This window comes from Amblyraja radiata, chromosome 1, assembly GCF_010909765.2.
Source record: "Amblyraja radiata isolate CabotCenter1 chromosome 1, sAmbRad1.1.pri, whole genome shotgun sequence".
Classification (NCBI taxonomy): Eukaryota; Metazoa; Chordata; class Chondrichthyes; order Rajiformes; family Rajidae; genus Amblyraja; species Amblyraja radiata.
In genome coordinates this window covers 172,856,330-172,877,894 of record NC_045956.1, presented here as the reverse complement: position 1 = coordinate 172,877,894, position 21,565 = coordinate 172,856,330, and the positions used below count along the sequence as shown (strand labels likewise).

Genomic DNA, 21,565 nt, shown 5'->3' with positions numbered 1-21,565 from the left:
CATCTCGGCCCTTCTAGTCCGTGCCGAACACGTATTCTCCCCTAGTCCCATCTACCTGCACTCAGACCCTAACCCTCCATTCCTTTCCCGTCCATATAACTATCCAATTTATTTTCAATCAGCCATGATTGAATGGCGGAGTAGACTTGATCGGCTGAAAAGCCTAATTCTACTCCTATGCCTTAAGACCTTATGCTATAGGCCAAACACAGGCAGGTGGGACGTGCAAATGGGCCATGACGGTCAGTGTGGGAAAGCTGAGTTAAAGGGCCTGTTTCCATGCTCTATGACTATAAATGCCACTATCGATCTGCCTCCACCATCATCTGTGGCAGCGCATTCTAGGCACCCACCACCCTGTGTAAAACACTTGTCCCCCACATCTCATTTAAACTATGCCCCTTTCACCTTAAAGCTATGCATCCTAGTTTTTGACATTTCAACCTTGGGAAAATGGTTCTGTCTACCCTATCTATGCCTCACAGTTTTATCAGGTCTCCCCTTAGCCTCTGATGATCCTGAGAAAACAATCCAAGTTTGTCAAACCTCTCCTTATGGCTAATGGCCTCTAATCCAGCCACATTTTGAGAAACCTCTTCGGCACCCTTCCCAAAGCCTCCACATCTTTCCTGTAATGAGGAAATCAGAACTGTATGCAATGTTCCATATGTGGCCTTAACAAAGTCATAGAAACATAGAAAATAGGTGCAGGAAGAGGCCATTTTGCCCTTCGAGCCAGCACCGCCATTCATTGCGATCATGGCTGATCGTCCCCAATCAATAACCTGTGCCTGCCTTCTCCCCATACAGTATCCCTTGATTCCACTAGCCCTTAGAGCTCTATCTAACTCTCTCTTAAATCCATCCAGTGAATTGGCCTCCACTGCCCTCTGTGGCAGAGAATTCCACAAATTCATAACTCTCTGGGTGAAAAAGTTTTTTCTCACATCAGTCTTAAATGGCCTCCCCTATATTCTAAGACTGTGGCCCATGGTTCTGGACTCACCCAACATTGGGAACATTTTTCCTGCATCTACCTTGTCCAGTCCTTTTGTAATTTTATATGTTTCTGTAAGAACCCACTCATCCTTCCAAACTCCAGTGAATACAAGCCTAGTCTTTTCAATCTTTCCTCATATGACAGTCCCGCCATCCCAGGGATCAATCTCGTGAACCTACGCTGCAATGCCTCAATCAGAAGGATGTCCTTCCTCAAATTAGGAGACCAGAACTGTACGCAATACTCCAGATGTGGTCTCACAAGAGCCCTATAAAACTGCAGAAGAACCTCTCTACTCCTATACTGAAATCCTCTTGTTGAAGGCCAATATTCCATTAGCTTTCTTCACTGCCTGCTGTATCTGCACGCCAACCTTCAGTGACCGGTGTACAAGGACACCCAGGTCTCGCTCTTACCTAACCTAACCCCATTGAGATAATAATCTGCCCCCTTGTTTTTGCTGCCAAAGTGGTTAACCTCACATTTATCTATATTATACTGCATCTGCCACGTATCTGCCCACTCACTCAACCTGTCCAGGTCACTCTGCTACCTTCTAACATCTTCTTCACAGTTCACACTGCCACCCAGCTTTGTGTCATCCGTAAACTTGCTAGTGTTGCTCCTAACTCCCACTTCCAAATCATTAAAATATATGGTAAACAGTTGCGGCCCCAACACCGAGCATTGTGGCACTCCACTCACCACTGCCTGACATTCTGAAAAGGACCCGTTCACTCCTACTCTTTGCTTCCTGTTTGCCAACCAATTTTCTATCCACGTCAACACCCTACCCCCAATACCATGTGCTCTAATTTTAGTCATCAGTCTCCCGTGTGGGACCTTATCAAAGGCTTTCTGAAAGTCTAGATACACTACATCCACTGGCACCCCTTCATTCATTTTACTTGTCACATCTTCAAAAAATTCCAGAAGTTTAGTCAAACAAAATTTTGTTTTGAGTCTCACTGGGGCTCAAATGACAATAAATTTGTATTGTATTGTATTGTATTGTGCATGATTTTCCTTTCATAAATCCATGCTGACATGGACTAATCCTTTTACTGCTATCCAAATGCCCCATTATTACCTCTTTAATAATTGACTCCAGCATCTTTCCCACCACCGAAGTCAGGCTAACTGGTCTGTAGTTCCCCGTTTTCTCTCTCGCTCCTTTCTTGAAAAGTGGGATGACATTATCTACCCTCCAATCCACAGGAACTGATCCTCAATCTATTGAACATTGGAAAATGATCACCAATGCGTCCATTATTTTTAGAGCGACCTCCTTGAGGACCCTGGGATGCAGACCATCAGGCCCTGGGGATTTATCATCCGTCAGTCCCATTAGCCTACCCAATACTATTCCTCGCCTAATGAAAATTTATTTCAGTTCCTCGACCCCCTTTGATCCTCTGTCCTCCAGTACTTCTGGGAGATTGTTTGTGTCTTCCTTAGTGAAGACAGATCCGAAGTACCTATTCAACTCTTCTGCCATTTCCTTGTTGCCCATAATAATTTCGCCTGTGTATGCCTTCAAGGGACCCACATTTGACTTTGCTACTCTTTTTCCCTTAACAAATCTAAAGAAGCTTTTACTGTCCTTATTTATATTCCTGGCCAGCTTCCCTTCGTACTTCATCTTTTCAGCCAGTATTGCCCATTTTGTTTCCTTCTGTAGTCCTATGAAAGTTTCCCAATCCTCTGGCTTCCAGCTACTCTTTGCTATGTTATACATCTTTTCTTTTAGTTTTATTCTCTCCCTAACTTCTTTTGTCAGCCACGATTGCTTCCTACTCCCCTTAGAATCTTTCTTCCTTTTTGGAATGAAATGATCCTGCAGCTTCCAGATTATGCCCAGAAATTCCTGCCATTGCTGTTCCACCATCATTCCTGCTAGTATCCCTTTCCAGTCTACCTTGGCCAGCTCCCCTCTCATGCCTTCATAATCCCCTTTGTTCAGCTGCATCACTACCACTTCCGATTTAACCTTCTCCTTCTCAAATTGCAGATTAAAACTAATCATATTATGATCACTATCTCCAAGCGGTTCTTTTACCTTTAAGTTCTCTTATCAAATTTGGTTCATTGGACAACACTAAATCCTGAATTGCCTTTTCTCTGGTCGGCTCCATTACAAGTTGCTCTAAGAATCCATCTTGGAGGCATTCTACAAACTCTCTTTCTTGGGGTCCTGAAGCAACCTGATTTTTCCAGTCTACCTGCATATTGAAATCCCCCATCACCACAGTGGCATTACCTTTGTTACATGCTAGTTTTAACTCCTGCTACAACCTACACCCTACATCTGGGTTACTATTTGGGGGTCTGTAGATAACACCAATTAGTGTCTTCTTGCCTTTGCAATTCCTCAACTCAATCCACAGTGACTCTGTCCACAATCCACAGTCTGCATCATGACTTCCTGAAGATGGACACAAAATGCTGGAGTAACTCAGAGGGTCAGGCAGCATCTCTGGAAGGAAGGAATAGGTGGCGTTTCAGGTTGAGACCCTTCTTCAGACTGGGTGTCTGAGGAGAGGGAAACTAGAAGTATGAAAAGGAATGACATTCCTGACTCACATCCTCAATGCCCCAGAGTTTCCCATGTGCTTTATGGAAATTGTATGCATGTCATAAGCATAGAGTAAAAGAGCAATAGAGCTTGGAAATACAGTGGCTTGCAAAAGTTTTCATACCTCTTGAACTATTCCACATTTTGTCACGTTACAACCACAAACATAAATGTATTTTATTGGGATTTTATGTGATAGACCAACACTAAGTGGCGCATAATTGTGAAGTGGAAGGAAAATGATACATGGTTTTCAAATTTTTTTACAAATAAAAAACTGAAAAGTGTGGCATGCAAAAGTATTCAGCCCCCTTTACTCTGATACCCCTAAATAAAATCCAGTGCAACCAATTGCCTTCAGAAGTCACCTAATTAGTAAATAGAGTCCACTTGTGTGTAATCTAATCTCAGTATAAATACAGCCGTTCTGTGAAGGCCTCAGAGGTTTGTTAGAGAACATTAGTGAACAAACAGCATCATGAAGCCCAAGGAACACACCAGACAGGTCAGGGATAAAGTTGTGGAGAAGTTTAAAGCAGGGTTAGGTTATAAAAAAATATCCCAAGTTTTGAACATCTCACGGAGCACTGTTCAATCCATCATCCGAAAATGGAAAGAGTATGGCACAACTGCAAACCTACCAAGACATGGCCATTCACTTAAACTGACAGGCCGGGCAAGGAGAGCATTGATCAGAGAAGCAGCCAAGAGGCCCATGGTAACTCTGGAGGAGCTGCAGAGATCCATAGCTCAGGTGGGAGAATCTGTCCACAGGACAACTATTAGTCATGCACTCCACAAATCGGGCCTTTATGGAAGAGTAGCAAGAAGAAAGCCATTGTTGAAAAAAAGCCATAAGAAGTCCCGTTTGCAGTTTGCCACAAGCCATGTGGGGTACACAGCAAACATGTGGTGGAAGGTGCTCTGGTCAGATGAGACCAAAATTGAAGTTTTTGGCCTAAATGCAAAACGCTATGTGTGGTGGAAAACTAACACTGCACATCACCCTGAACACACCATCCCCACTGTGAAACATGGTGGTGGCAGCATCATGCTGTGGGGATGCTTTTCTTCAGCATGGACAGGGAAGCTGGTCAGAGTTGATGGGAAGATGGATGGAGCCAAATACAGGGAAATCTTGGAAGAAAACCTGTTAGAGTCTGCAAAAGACTTGAGACTGGGGCGGAGGTTCACCTTTCCGGCAGGACAACGACCCTAAACATACAGCCAGAGCTACAATGGAATGGTTTAGATCAAAGCATATTCATGTGTTAGAATGGCCCAGTCAAAGTCCAGACCTAAATCCAATTGAGAATCTCTGGCAAGACTTGAAAATTGCTATTCACAGACGCTCTCCATCCAATCTGACTGAGCTTGAGCTATTTTGCAAAGAAGAATGGGCAAACATTTCAGTCTCTAGATGTGCAAAGCTGGTAGAGACATACCCCAAAAGACTTGCAGCTGTAATTGCAGCGAAAGGTGGTTCTACAAAGTATTGACGCAGGGGGGCTGAATACTTTTGCACGCCACACTTTTCAGTTTTTTATTTGGAAAAAAATTTGAAAACCATGTATCATTTTCCTTCCACTTCATAATTATGCACCACTTTGTGTTGGTCTATCACATAAAATCCCGATAAAATACATTTACGTTTGTGGTTGTAACGTGACAAAATGTGGAAAAGTTCAAGGGGTATGAAAACTTTTGCAAGCCACTGTAGGTCTTCTGGTCCTTATCTCATAAACCCTTTCTATTCATGTACCTGTCCAAATGTCTATTCATGTACCTGTCCAAATGTCCAGAACAAGGGGTCACCGTTTAAGGATAAGGGCCGAGATGAGAAAAACATTTTTCACACAGATAGTGGTGAATCTCTGGAATTCTTTGCAACAGAAGGTAGTTGAGGCCAGTTCATTTGCTATATTTAAGAGGGAGTTAGATGTGGCCCTTGTGGCTAAAGGGATCAGAGGGTATGGAGAGAAGGCAGGTACAGGATATTGAGTTGGATGATCAGCCATGATCATATTGAATGGCGGTGCAGGCTCCAAGGGTCGAATGGCCTACTCCTGCACCTATTTTCTATGTTTCTATGAATGTCGTTATTGTACTTGCCACAACTACTTCCTCTGGTAGCTCGTTCCATACACTCAGCACTGAGCAAATAGGGAGAAGGATTGATCTCATAATCCACCTTGTACTGAGTCTAGTTTCACTTGAATGCTCATGACTCATGACTAGAGCCAGGATGTTTACGCGCTAAAAATATCTGAAATAGGCAGGCAAATAGGCAAAATAAAATTACGAAAAAGGCATTATATTGTCAAAAAAAAAGCATGTATTTACACAACAAAAATATGGTGAAAAACGATCATTATAAAGGTATACTACATTATTGCCTGGTTGCTCATACCTACTAGCATTTTTTTTTCAAATTATCTGGTGTTAAACTATGCCGGCTGTCAGGCAGAATATGCTTCAGTTGTGAAAAACTTATTTCTACCCCAGCTGAGGTCACTGGTGCATTCCTGAAACAAGCTACAAACTACATTTTACTTTGGAGTCACGTGAAGACCCCGCCAGCACACCATTGCGTCTCACGCAGTGCAACAGCGACGGGCGGGGGTGGAGCGCTCCCGCGGGAAAAATTCAAACGGACCTACACAGGTAAGGAAAAACTGAAGTTGTATTCTTCCCCTTGCTGTGCTTTATGTTACACCACGTTGGACAAGGGGAAGAAAAAACGGACCTGGACCGCAGGCTGCCGCGGGGAACCAGGCAGTACCCGGCAGCCGACAGCCATGAGCTACCAGTGGCTCCAGGACCGCACGCTGCGGGGAACCAGATAGGTCCCGGCAGCCGACACCAGAGACGTGCAGCGGCTCCAGGACCGCAGGCTGCCGTGGGGAACAAGGCAGTTCCCGGCAGGCGACACCAGAGACGTCCAGCGGTTCCAGGACCGCAGGCTACGGGGAACCCGGCAGCCGACAGCCTTAGGCAAACAGCGGTTCCAGGGCTGCGGGGAACTAGGGAAAGTTCCGGCAGCCCACAGCCATATACAAACAGCGGTTCCAGGACCGCAGGCTGCGGGGAACTAGGGAAAGTTCCGGCAGCCCACAGCCGGGTACGACCGGCGCAGGCTGAGCTGTATACCTGGAAACGACACAGCGGGCTGCAGGCAGGCAGGAGTCGGTACGGCCGATAGACTCAGGGAGTCCGGCCAGAAGGACGCACTGCCTAAGGTCCACTTACCGACTCCAAGCTGAATCCAGCGCCATGAGTCATACAACTCAAAGCACCGCAGCAGGCTGGAGGCAAAGCCCAGCAGGATTCAGACCGGCCGATGATACTCATCTGAGTCTGGCCGAAGAGACGCGCTGCCTGAGTGCAGCAGAGGTCCGCCCGTGACTTGCTCCGGGAGATGGAGCAAGCTCACTATGGGAGTCTTCCTCCGGTGCCTTCATTGTTGCAGGGGACTTTAACCAGGTCGACCTACGTGCCACACTCCGCAAATTCCACCAGCATGTGCAGTGCCCTACCAGGGGCTCAAACACGTTGGATAAAGTGTACACCAACATCAAGGACGCCTACAGAGCTCTCCCCTGCCCATCCCTGCGACAATCCGATCACCTCTCACTGTTTCTACTGCCTGCATACAGACCCCTCATCCGCAAGACCAAACCTGCAATAAGAACGGTCAAAATATGGCCCGAGGACGCAACCCTACAACTCCAGGACTGCTTTGATCGCACCGACTGGGACCTGTTTGCACAACAGGCTACCAGTGGCACAGAGGTAGACTTGGAGGAGTACACATCCACTGTGCTCTCCTACATCAACTGCTGTGTGGAGACTGTCACAGTGGACAAGCAAATAAAGATGTTCCCAAACCGGAAACCCTGGATGAACAAGGAGGTTCAGGATCTACTAAGGGCACGCAACAACGCCTTTAAATCCAGGGACACTTCTGCTTACAGTGCGGCCAGGTCGAACCTGAACAGAGGCATAAAAAAGGCCAAAGTCATCCACAGGCAAAGGGTGGAAGACCACTTCAATACCGCGGACACCAGAAGCATGTGGCAGGGTGTCAGGGACATCACTGACTACAAGAGCAGCCCCGCCTGCCCCCACGGTGATATCACACTGGCCAACGAACTAAACACCTTCTTTGCCCGGTTCGATACTGGCAACACCACCAGGTGTGAAATAACCCCGGCCATAGCGGAGGGACAGGCCTTAACACTGAGCACTCAGGAGGTACAGTGCGCTCTGCGTAGGATCAATCCACGCAAGGCTGCAGGCCCGGATGGTGTACAGGGAAGGGTACTAAAGGACTGTGCTGGACAGCTGGCGGAGGTATTCACGAGAATCTTCAATCTCTCTCTATCTCTGGCAACGGTCCCCAAGTGCCTGAAAACAGCCACCATAGTGCCGGTGCCGAAAAAGTCCAAAATCACCAACCTCAACGACTACCGGCCGGTTGCCCTGACTCCAATCCCCATGAAGTGCTTCGAAAGGCTGGTCCTCTCCCATATTAAATCCAGCATCCCTGCCTCACTGGACTCCCATCAATTTGCATACAGGGCAAATAGATCGACAGAGGATGCCATCTCTCTGGCCCTTCACACTGTCCTGACTCACCTGGACAGACAGGGCACGTATGTGAGGATGCTCTTCATTGACTATAGCTCTGCTTTCAATACGGTCATCCCCACCAAGCTCACCACCAAACTCCACCAGCTAGGCCTCAGCTCACCGATATGCGCTTGGATCCTGAACTTTCTCACGGAGCGACCGCAGGCAGTGAGACTGGGCCCGCACCTGTCCTCCACCATCACCCTGAGCACCGGCACACCACAGGGTTGTGTACTAAGCCCCATGCTCTACTCCCTCTTCACTCACGACTGTGTCCCTGCATTCGACACCAACACCATCGTGAAGTTTGCAGACGACACAACAGTGATTGGGCTGATCACCAACGGTGATGAAACAAAATACAGAGCGGAGGTGCAGAACCTGGCGGACTGGTGCGCCAATAACAACTTGGCACTAAACACCTCCAAGACCAAGGAGCTGATCATTGACTTCAGGAGGTCCCATTCTGGAGAATACGACCCAATCTCCATTTATGGGGAAAGTGTGGAGAGAGTGTCCAGCTTTAAGTTTCTGGGCACTCACATTTCAGAAGACCTCACATGGTCCACAAACACCGCCGCGCTGGTCAAGAAGGCATAGCAACGACTGTTCTTCCTGAGGACATTAAAAAAGACTGGTCTGCCCCAACAGCTGCTGACAACGTTCTACCGCTGCACCACAGAGAGCATACTAACGTATGGCATCTCTGTGTGGTATCTCAGCTGCACGGAGGCGGAGAGGAGAGCTCTTCAGCGCGTCGTCAACAGAGCGCAGAGGATCATCGGGACAGAGCTACCAGCCTTGGAGGGCATCTACCACACGCGGTGCCTCAGGAAGGCCCTCAGCATCCATAAGGACTCATCACACCCCTGCCACGGTCTGTTTCAACTACTTCCCTCCGGCAGACGTTACAAGGCCTTCTACGCCCGAACCTCCAGACTCAGGAACAGTTTCATCCCAAGAGCTATAGCGGCTCTGAACCGGCCCTAATGAGTGCCCCCCCACCCACCCCCTTTGGACAGTCTCCCTCAGATGGTCACGTCAATCAATTCAGCTTGTTTATTTATGTATTGTATTTATTTACCTTTCCTGGACATCAGTGGAGCTGCACACTAAATCTCGTTGCACTGACGTGCAATGACAATAAAAGATATATTATTATTATTATTATTATTATTCGCACTCCCACAACAGCACCTTATCGAGGGCTGTAAAACAATGCATCTCCCTCGATAGAGGAATGCATTGTGGACCAGGGCTGGGCTGGTCCGGAAGAAGGGGACGTGGCTGAAGAAAACGGCAGTGTGCAGGGGGTGCAGAATCCTAAGGAGCTACTGGGAGTGATAACCAAAATTACGGATGAACGAAAAGTACCATTACAGACCAGGCTGGCGGCCAGCATCGACTACCTGTACTTCCATCTTCTGCAGGAACAGGCAACAAAATTATGCAGAAGTATAGGCCTCCTGTGAACTTTACTTCGTTTTAAAAATGCCTGCAGCAAACAATGCGATCTGGGGGTACAGTGGGACTGGCACAAAAACCCAGGAGGTCAAACGACAGAAGATTTCAAAACTTCTGACAGCGGGCATATCATTGGTTGCTCGCCCAGACGATGGTAGAGAGAAAAGCTCGACGAAGAGATTAAAGCCGTCGGGCTCATAACAGCGTCATCAGCAACGACAGCACCCCTATGCATCCACCTGCAGGTATCAACACCAGGACGCTGGTGAAAGCATGAGGGCCGTGCAGCACCACGAAGGTCCTTTTAGGCCAAGGCCCAGAGCGACCCTCATGGAAAACGTGCCAACCCCGCACTCCGGTGCCTCTTCTGCAGAAGAGGCATAAATTGAATAAAGGGGCGTACCACCGGCAACCAGGTAAGTAGGTGGATCTGGTTCCTTCCAGAACACAAAGGTGTACGACCTATACTAACAGGGGGAATATTACACTTGTTTTGGGAGACATGGAGGGATCATTGTCGATACCTAAAATTTAACTGGATGGGGCAACTAAGGCAGGGCATAGCGTTGCCTAATGGCCGAACTTCAGCCCCAAGACTTTTCACCAAGATATTAAAACGGGCCATGGCAATATTAGAAACAAAAACATATTGTCATGGCATATCTTGATGATATATCATTTGTGGGGAAAAACTCTGGATCTAGCTAAATCAGCAGTTTTATCAATCAAACATAGGGTGAAACTCTAGGGTCATCTCCATCCAGATAAATCTAAGTCGACGGCATCCACAACTGGACTTTCTGGGATTTACAATTAACGTTATCCATATGTCTGTAACATTGCCAAAGAGCAAGCAGACTTGGATAAACCTACAAAATAATTAATTACTAAAAACACTGGTATTGGGTGTGTTTTATGGGCTAAAAGCCTACTGCTAACAATGCACCATCTGCATGTCCGCCTACGAATTGATAATATCACAGTGGTGGCATATATTAATCATATGGGAGAAAAGATTGATACCATGTGTCAATCTGGCTAAGATATTTGGCTATGGTGTGTTAACATACATATTTGACTATCAGCATACTTACCTACCAGGTAAGCTCAATACTGAGCCACACACCAGGTCATGAAAATTCAATGACAGCATCGAATGGTTGTTGGACCACAAAAAAGTTGCTGATATTACCAAAGAGGGACACCAGATATCGATCCATTTGCATCTGGACCCAATCACCAGTTACCAACATATGCCGCTTGTGAACCACACTTGGGCCAGCAGCAATGGACGTTACTCACTTAATGCGGAATAATTGTTTACAATGTTTTTCCCTCCTGCCTCATCAGTCGGATCCTAAGCAAAACACATATGGACTCAACATCAAGTGTCTTGAAAGTACCTGATTGGCCTACACAGCCATGGATCCCTGTGGTCTCGGACATAGTCTCTGAACCATAGTCCACCATGCTAGATCCGGGCTGGCGGACAGGACCATGAGCATGATCACGGCAGCCTATCAAGAACCAACAAGGACTGGTGTAGCGTACAATACAGCTACAACCACCAACGTCCTGGGAATTCCTATCCAGCCTTCATGTAGATGAAGGACTGAGCTGCAGTATTATAATTATGCAGGAGTGCCCTGTCAGCTTGCTGGTGGCAGGCGCCACGACAACTGTCCATGGGTTCTCACCCTCTAGTTGTCAAACTTATGAGGATTAATTTCAACACCAACCCTCCTAGAGGGAAGTACTCCCAGATCTGGGACGTCAGTGTTGTTCTAACATTGCTAGGGGCACCAGAAATGTCCCTGTCCCGGAGGGGGAGGGAGGGGAACTGACATTTAAAAACAGTATGCTGATAGTACTGGTCTCAGCTCTAGGGGTCCAGTTTCTACATAAACTGAGACTGGGATATATGATGGCATCTGCAGAAAAGATAGCTTCGAATATTAGAGCCTGTTAAACAAGATAGACCATGATCATCAGGACAAAATTTGGAATTCCAGATATACCCAACTGACACCCGACAATGTGAAATGACACACCTTCCATTATACCTTAAAACTACTAAAACTTAAGAGGAAGTAAATTAGCACTATGGGCAGCCATAAACAGCCTAATGGCCGGGTATCAGCACTAATCATCGCTAGATGGCTCAGACAGGCTTGGGAGCTGCTGGGGTGGATACTGACATCTTAAGTTTCTATCCACAAGGACAACAGCAACACCGGCAGCTAGAGACAAGGAAGTGCCTATGGACCATATCCTGGCTACAGCAGGATGGTCAAGAGAAAGACCTTCCAATTCTTTATAATAAGCCAATAACCAAACCTGCGGTATTGCAGAATAAAGTTTGAATTCTGCAATATATTTAGCCCTAGGGAGGATTATTTTGTTAAAATAAATTGTTATTGCCTGAATTGGATGCATGTCTGAATACAATAACATACTTCCTCCCTTGAATGACTTCGGCAGTGAGTGAAGCATGGACTGTTCCACGGCTTGAAATCACAGAGCTTTAAAATCTTCACGTAGTCACTCACGTGACTCCGAAGTAAAATAGTAAGATTAAACGAGAATTTACCAGTTTGAAGTTTGATCTTTATTTTATGAGGAGTTACGATGAGGGATTATGTGCCCTCCGCTCCCGCCCTCAATTATAAAGGTCAACTGGTATCTTAGTTCTCCTTGTCTTTACTATGTTTACTTCAATTACTATTTTCTGTGATTCCACACCGCTACTTTGAAGAATGTCGCGCACGCGTGCTGGCGGGGTCTTCACGTAATCCCTCATCGTAACTCCTCATAAAATAAAGATCAAACTTCAAACTGGTAAGTTCTCGTTTAATCTTACTGTTCATGTTGATATCTTGTGCATTACAACTACCTTTGAGAAATTTAGCTATGTTTTACACTTCTTCAAGATCTTTGTTAGCTAAAATCCCCTTCTCGCATTTTCCTTGTATGTCTTTACTTACATCACCAGGAACTTTAAGTACAAAGTACAGCAAGTGAAGATGTAAACAACTGAGCAATAGTGCTTTTTGACTTCTCCAATACTTCCAATGTCAAGAAATACTCCTTTGATGGTTGACCTGCCCCCAGTTTACCGATGACACCATTGGCAACATATCTCTCCACAGCATTGGTTGTCTCGTCTATTGAGATCCATATTTTGATGCATGCAACTTTATCTCTAATTTTCTGCACAACAATGTTGAAGTTGCTGTCAACATAATTTTTTTTAAATGATGACTCGCTCGGTATAAGTTCCTTTGTGTATTTCCTTACAGATTTCCTTAGAGATTTGTTTTCCAATTTCCACAGTGAAATTCCAGCATCAATGAATGCTTTGCACAGATCACTCAAACTCAGATTTGCGATTGGAGCCAGCAGTAAATGTTGTGAGGAGACAAGCTTGCGTATTTCCTACCTTCAGTTTCTCTGCCGCCGACTTGTGTTTAGCTGTCTGTACATGGTGGGAGACAATATATTTCTTCTCATGATTCACTGCTTTCTCACATGCTTTGCAAAACTGCACGCAGTTGGCTGTAGAGAATATATCACTCCCGTACACTCTCACCAAATCGTTCAGTTTTTTTACAAGGTGTTAACTTGACTTTAGGCATTTTGACGCTTGCAGGGGTAGATCCCACAGGAGCGGGGATGCAGACCTCTACAGGCAGGCCAAGTAGAAGCTGAGAAGAGGAATCAGAGCTGCCAAGGAAAGGTACTCTGAGAAGTTGAGGAGCAAGTTCTCAGCAAATTACTTCTTCAGTGTGGAAGGGCTTGCAAGAAATCACAAGCTACAAGAGGAAGCACCCCCCCCCCCCCCCCCCCCCCCCTCCCCCCCCTCCCCTCCCTCTCCCTCCCGTCTTTGGGCAATCGTCAGCTGACCAATGACCTGAACGAGTTCTAACTGCAGGTTCGATAAACAGAAACTTAACCCTGGTACCCCACACCCCATCCCCAACCAACACTTCACACCTACTCACAGCTTGACTCCAAACTTGCTGTTTGAAAGGATTAGATCCTTCTCCACCTACTCCCCAATCACCATTTCACACCTACTTAAAGCAGTCTGCAAAGACTGGACCCTTTCCCACGCACCCCTCTCCAATCACCACAACACCCATTTACAACACCCAGTCTGAAGAAGGGTTTCGGCCCGAAACGTCGCCTATTTCCTTCGCTCCATAGATGCTGCTGCACCCGCTGAGTTCCTCCAGCAATTTTGTGAACACCCATTTACAGCCAGGTTTCGCCTGGTGCTGTTAATTTTCTTGTAAATTACATTAAAATGGCAAAAAAAAGCTGATTAGGCACTCAATCTTGAAAAGGGCATTATCTTCCTGAATTCATCAAAAAAGGCATGAAAAGGCACTTATGGCATTTATGGCAAAATCCTGGCTCTACTCATGACCAATGAAGAAAACTCATGACTTAATGCTCATGACCAATGAAGAAAACTCTTGCATTTTATAAACTAAGATGAAATAGGATATTGAAAGCTTACTAAACCATACTCCTGTGGAAGGTTTTATGACCATCGGTAAGGTTAAGCTTGAGTTCTGGAGGGCAAGAGAAACTCGCAGATGCAAAGGTACAGGCAAAATAAATACCAAGACACAGGAATCCATCGAGGGAAATGAATGGACCGAGTAGATAGGAGAAGAATCCAATACTAACTAACACCTGTGGTTTTAAACCACTTCTGTGTTATTAATACAAGTGTCCTGTTTTTGGATAAGATATACAATTAGGATTTGGCTGACACACTGATTAGCTCCTCCCATGGCACGATGCCAAGCTTATGAAGGAGTCAGCTGAAAGGAAGACAGCACTTTACAAAGAGGCAGCGTGCTGTGTTTTACTGATGTATGAGACTGCTGTCTAAGTGAAGCACGGATTCCAAATTCTCAGCAGAGGCTGTGGTCGCAGTCAAAAGCCTGCAAAATGACTGAAGCTGCAAAAAGGTGAATAAGCACACAAACACCTCAAGCTGGATTGTTCTGCATTCCTGTCTGATAGCACTGCAGGTGCTTTTTCTATCATATATCAAAGGTTTACATCGCAGCTGGATTGCGATCAATGCGTGGCTGGCCTGTCATGATGTGCCACATGTGGATCATGCTGGTGCTTATATCAGATCATCAGGATTTGTAAAGATGAAACAGCCAATTTGTTAATCTTTGTTCCGTAATCCATTCACTGTGAGGATAAATCTAGTCTTGTAATTTCATTTGCCGTAAAGACTTAACTCAGCTGGAGTGAGAGCTGATAGCCTGGATTTGCATGTAGTTAATGAAGAATGACGGGCTCCGTGCAATTGGACAGATTTACGAGATGTTCACTTCATGATAACCTGAAGAAAATCCAATGGACTAAAGGTGGAACTTCTTACGTGGTAAAGGTGGCTGCAGAATGTCATTGTGATATGTTTCATAGGGCAGCATAATTCATAGGAACTTAAAATGGAAGATAGACACAAAATGTTGGTGTAACACAGCGGCACAGGTAGCATCTCTGGGGAGAAGGAATGTGTGACGTTTCGGGTCGAGACCCTTCTTCAGGAAATTCAGGAAATGAGAGAAATTTCTTACTACAACAGTTCTTTATCTCTTTACATTCATTGTTCTTTATCTCTCTACATTATCGTCTATATCTCTCATTTCTCTAATCCCTAACCAGTCTGAAGAAGGATCTCGACCAGATACATCACCCATTCCTTCTTTCCAGAGATGCTACCTGCCCTGCTGAGTTACTCCAGTTTTCTGTGTCTATGTTCGGTTTAAACTAGCATCTGCAGTTCCTTCCTACACAGAAATTAAATAGCAGGATTAGGCCATATACTGTAGCTGTTAATGCCTGCTCCACCGCTCAACAAAACCTTGACTGATCTTTTAAAGCAATGGGGGATTTCCCCATTGATTCATTTAATATCTATAAATTTAGTAATTGGTTTTGCATGTACTTAGTGAATGAGCTTCCATGGTCCACTTGCCGAAAGAATTCCAAAGACTCACTGTCAAAATATGTGCTTAGTTTAGTTTAATTTACAGCTCAGAAACAGGCCCTTCGGCCCACCTAGTCTGTGCCAACCAGCGATCACCCCGTACATAAGGATGATCCTACACACAAGGGACAATTTCCAATTTTACCGAAGCCAATTGAACTACAAAACTGCATGGCTTTGGAATGTGGGAGGATACCGATGATCCCGGAAAAAACCCATGCAGGTTATGGGGAGAAAGTACAAACTCCATGCAGGCACCACCCGTAATCAAGATTGAACCCGGGTGTCTGGAGCAGTAAGGCAGCAATTCTGCTGCAGTGCCGAACTGTTATTTCATTTCTGTCTCGAATGGCTGACAGTCTGAAGAAAGGTCTCAACCCGAAACGTTACCCATTCCTTTTCTCCAGAGATGCTGCCTGTCCCGCTGAGTTACTCCAGAATTTTAGGTCTATCTTCGATTTAAACCTGCATCTGCAGTTATTCCCCGCATTGCTTATTTTAAGATGTGATTCCTGGTTTTAGTCTGGAGAAGCATCATCCCTGCATCCAGCCTCTCAAGTCTGTTCTTTTTCCTATATCCATGGTTGCTTTGAAAATGTTCACTTTGACCGGCCTGATGACCGGCCAACAACCATGAAATTTTAACTTCAGTTGACCTGAAGCACCACAGTCTACTGTGTGAGCGCTTGGACGTTTTCTGATCTCGGTACATGTACATTGGAATAACAGGAATCGTCCGACATTTCTTCCCCACAAAACATACGGAAAGCACCAAAATTGGATGCAAAAAAATGCACCACTGTCTCCAGGAGAAACCTGACAGCTGGTTCATTATGTTTGGTGTGATTGGCATTAGATTTAACTGCTAGGGTTGATTTCATGCTTGGATCAAGAATTATGAATGGGAATTGAAACTGGAACGTTCGGAATTCCGGGCTTGGATTACATTCACACATGGATTGGCTTGTGGTTAGCAGGAGTTGAACTGCAACATTAATAGATTTTTCTGCAGGTCCTGCTTTTTATAACTTTGCATTCAAAATCCTCTATCTTTGCATTTAAGTTTCCGACCTTGTTATAAGACAGCGGGAGGCATGTTTTATATATTTGCAAACAGGATCATTGTCGGGCAAAAGTTTTAAAAAAAAAACATTTTTTTAAATTTCCTTCCAAATTGCATGGTTTGGTTTCAGGACACCTGCTGTCTTTCAGGCTGTGAAAGATATTTGGCACTGTATTATCTGTCTCGTTCTATACTTTTCATACTGATAGGTTTTTGTCCGAGAGGTGATTGTGTATGAGCCAACACACGGTGTTCAGCATCACTGTCTCTTACCTGCGGGCACAGGCTATCGATCTGAGTTGCCGCCATGCGAACCAACTTCACGCCTTCTTCATTATTTGAGATGGAGCACGCGAGGTTTGCAACCTGTAATTTAGACAGAAAATGAGAAAGCACATTAATAAGCAAATTTGACACTTCTCTAATGTGCATCTGTGGGGAAATGAAGTAGAAGTCAAGAGCACCATTATCTATATTATAAATGAACAACCCTTTACCTCACTTTCAACTGAGGGAGAAACAACCTGATATTTGGAATGATGCCAGCGGTATGGACATTGGCTTCTCCAATTTCAGGTAGTCCTTGCTTTCTCCCTCCTTCCCCTCCCCTTCCCAGCTCTCCCACAGCCTACTGTCTCCGCATCTTCCTTTCTTCTTCCCGCACCCCCGACCCCCACATCAGTCTGAAGAAGGGACTCGACCTGAAACATCACCTATTCCTTCGCTCCATAGATGCTGCCTCACCCGCTGAGTTTCTCCAGCATTTTTGTCTACCTTTGATATTTGGAAGAAAAGGTTGTGCATAAAATTAGCTTACTTTGGTTCTGATATTGGTTTATTTGCAGTATGGGATGTAGTGGGTTTCCATTCCCATTCCCTGGCTGGGAATCAGCTCTTCCAGTTTGGTACAATGCTTGGACATTTGGTGTGGCCTCAACATTTGTCTCAGTGCCTCTATCCCAGGTCACCTCCCAATATCTCCTTGGCAAAATGCATTTCTTAGGTTTTTGAGAAAGGAAAGAATGATGTTATCCCTTTCTTCCTCTGTATGGTCCAATATCCTTAAGAGACTGAATCCTTGACTTTAATTCCATCTCACATCTCTCTCCTAGTGAAAAACCACCAGGTTTGAGTAGTTATTGGTATTGGTTTATTACTGTCACATATACCAGCACACAATGAAAGACTATTGTTTGTGTGCTATCAAGCAAAATGATACCAGGGTGTGCAAGAAACATAGAAAATAGGTGCAGGAGTAGGCCATTCAGCCCTTCGAGTCAGTACCGCCATTCAATATGATCATGGCTGATCTTCCAGAATCAGTACCCTGTTTCTGCTTTCTCCTCATATCCCTTGATTCCGTTAGCACTAAGAGCTATATTTAACTCTCTCTTGAATACATCCAATGAATTGGCCTCCACTGCCTTCTGTGGCTGAGAATTCCACAGATTCACAACTCTCTGGCTGGTAATGTTTTTCCTCATCTCGGTCCAAAATGGCCTACCCCTTATTCTTATGAGAGAAAGGGAAACAGAATGCATAATATAATGTTACAGCTACAGAGGAAGTGCAGAATAAAACAACTCTCTGCCATTTCTTGAGGTCTTGGGCAGAGCGGTGGCCATACCAAGCTGTGATGCATTCAGATATGATTATTTCTATGGTGCATCTGCAGGTATTAGAGAGAGTATTGGAGGCTGAGAAAGTAGAGGCATTGGTGTGCTTTCTTTGCCTCAACGTCAATATGATTTGGCCAGAACCAATGGATGTTGATACTTGGAACTTGAAGCTCTCGAACGTCTCCGCTTCAGCACCATTGGTACAGGCAGGGAAGTCAGAGGATGATAAGGAAGGAATAAAGTGTTAAATGGAGTCGGATTCCTTTCGAATGTGCAGTTTTTTTGTTGAAGAGTTGGGAGGTGGGAAAAGAGCCGAAACAAGATATTGCTTAGAATTTCTGTGAGGGAAGAGAGGTGTAGAAAAGCAGTGGGAAATTGAGACAGACATTACAATTGATGACAAAGAGGGATGAATGTCCCAGTGAAATGCTAACATTCACAAAATGTTGGCGCTCTGGAAATGGAAAGGATAACAATAGAGAAGTTGATTTGGAGGTGATTAAAAACTGAATGAGAGGTTTAGTGACAGTGGAGAGGCAAGAGCATAGTGCTGGGTAATGTTACAGAAAAGGTGAAGAGGCAGCATGATGGCGCAGCGTTAGAGTTGCTGCCTTACAGTTTGATCCTGACCACGGGTGCTGTCTGTATGAAGTTTGTATGTTCTCCCGTGATCACATATGTTTTCATTGAGTGCTCCGGGTTCCTCCCACATGCCAAAGACGTAGAGGTTGGTAGGTTCATTTGGCTTCAGTAAGGCAAGGGGAGGGGGGGGGGGGGGGGTTGATAGGCAAAGGGTTGGAACAAAGGCCAGAGATGAAAGCAGAATGTGTGAGAGCATTGAAGAGTTGCGAATTGTGAGAGGGAGGAATATAGCGGGGGTGGGGGGGGAAGGGAAGAAACCAGTGGGAGTCCAGAAGTTGAATTCATACCAGTTGAGTTCACACATCACTGGATTTCATCATCTCATACCTGAACCGATTTCAAAAGATTTCAGTCAGTTTCCATTCAGTAAATTGAGCATACAATTTCTCAACAAATGGTACTTTATTTTTGGCTTTTGTACAGCAGGAGGACTGGAGGTAAATGGGGGAGAATACTGGTACTGACATACTGCATCTAAATGGACTTTAACAGTGAATATACATTTTATTTTCAGAATTTCACACAATTTCTTTTCACACAAAGGGTTGGTTGGTGTATGGAACAAACTGCCAGAGGAGGTAGTTGAGGTAGGGACTATCCCAATGTTTAAGAAACAGTTAGACAGGTACATGGATAGAACAGGTTTGGAGGGATATGGACCAAATGCGGGCAGGTGGGACTAGTGTAGCAGGGATATGCTGTGCAAGTTGGGCCGAAGGGCCTGTTTCTACAGTATGACTCTAATTACAAGTCTGGGGTTGGTATTGGGTGGGGGTGATGTGCGGATGGAGGAGGGGGGATGAGGTGGTGGAGAACAACAAAAGGGAATTTGACCTCAACTTCTTACCCGCTGGGTTTCGTACAGTATACACAGCAAAGTAACAAGCAGGTTGCTGTTCCTGTAGATTTCTTGGGAACACAGCAGGTATCCTGTTGCCAACAGGAGATTTGTTTTGTGACTATCAAATTGAAAACCATCCCCAAGTACTGCAGAATAATCATTTGGAACTGGGAGCAGGCGATTTTGTTAAACTAATACTGAATGTACTTCAAGAGGAATCTCACAATAAAATATCACACAGTCCTGGACAGCTGGGTATCTTAGTGCTCATTTAAATGCCCCATGTTTCTGTGCTTTGCACACTTCTCACAGGAAACCTTCCTCACTTCGTGATAAACAATCTCAGTTGTTAAAAAGAACCAGTTGATTAATTCCTGAAGCTTTTTTATGAACCAGCTCTGACTGTAAGTGTGTGTGTGTGCGCAACTAAATGCATGTGTGTGTGTGTGTGCGTGTGTGCATGGTGTGTGTGTCTGTGTATGTGTGTATTGTGTCTATGTGTGTGTCTGTGTATGTCCATGTGTTTTTTGTGTGGTGTCTGTGTGTGTGTGTGTCCTATCTGTAGTCTGTGTCAAAGATAGACACAAAATGCTGGAGTAACTCAGCGGGACAGGCAGCATCTCTGGAGAGAAGGAATGGGTAACGTTTCAGGTCGAGACCCTTCTTCAGACTAGATAAACACAAAATGCTGGAGTAACTCAGTGGGACAGGCAGCATGTCGGGAGAGAAGGAGATAGACACAAAACGCTGGAGTAAAGGTAGTCTTTACTTTCTGTGTCTATGTCGTCTTTGCATGCGTGTGTGTGTGTGTGCGCATGTTTCCTCCCTCACAAGAATGTGTATCCCAGAATATACGTATCAGAGCAATGCCGTGTTTCGGGTGTTCACTTCACACATTTGCACATGCAGAATCACAGTGCCAACCGACCGCCGTGGATGCATGACACGTGTTGTCACTCCAGCTGTCCTGGTGCTTGGCTGATTTGACAGATGATTAAGTGGCTGCTAGCAGAATTGTGAGAGTTGCTTCACAACCTATGTGTGCAAGTATCCAAGTATCAACATCCATTGGTTCTGGCCAAATCATATTGCCAGATACAATTCCGGGGCTGCAAAAGGATTTGAGGAACTATAGTAACGTACTGTAAGTCAGCACTTGTTTTTCAAGGGTTATAGTCCTAAGCAATGCCAATTGCATCGTAAAGTGTAGGACATAATCCATCTATGTTGGGAATATGTAACCGGGAACATTCGGATGGAATGCGATTGCTCTGCCAGCTGGTATAGACTTGATGTGAGAAGGAAATAAAACAAAATAGACTATGGAAATAATTGGAAGGTATGTTTCAAAAGCATTCTGCTTTGGGACACATTAGAGTTATGGAAACTATTGCATAAGTTTATACATTCTGTACACGTGGTCTTCTTCTCTCTGGTCAACAAGTGAAGTTCTGTCTTGGAGGCACACTCCATACTCTCAACTTAGCGTGAGTGTCCAGAGAGAGACACATCCAAAAGCAAAAGCACATGGATAGGATAGGTTTAGAGGGATAAGGATCAAACATAGGCAGGTGAGACTAATGTAGATGTGGCATGCTGGGCGGTGTGGACAAGTTAGGCTGAAGAGTCTGTTTCCATGCTGGCTGATCTAGGATTCTATGACAAAACACTAGATATCAGAAATCTGAAATGAAACCAAACATTTGA

General features: G+C 45.1%; 1 protein-coding gene across 2 annotated transcripts in view; it reads right to left on the bottom strand.

The window, feature by feature from the left end:
• ctnna2 (catenin alpha 2) overlaps positions 1–21,565 on the bottom strand; it is a 1,182,272-nt gene that overhangs the window by 203,932 nt on the left and 956,775 nt on the right. For both annotated transcript variants that reach the window (XM_033035440.1, XM_033035446.1), the window contains exon 10: positions 17,030–17,122. In XM_033035440.1, coding sequence (XP_032891331.1) covers positions 17,030–17,122 — 93 coding nt within the window. The remainder of the gene's footprint in view (positions 1–17,029; positions 17,123–21,565) is intronic.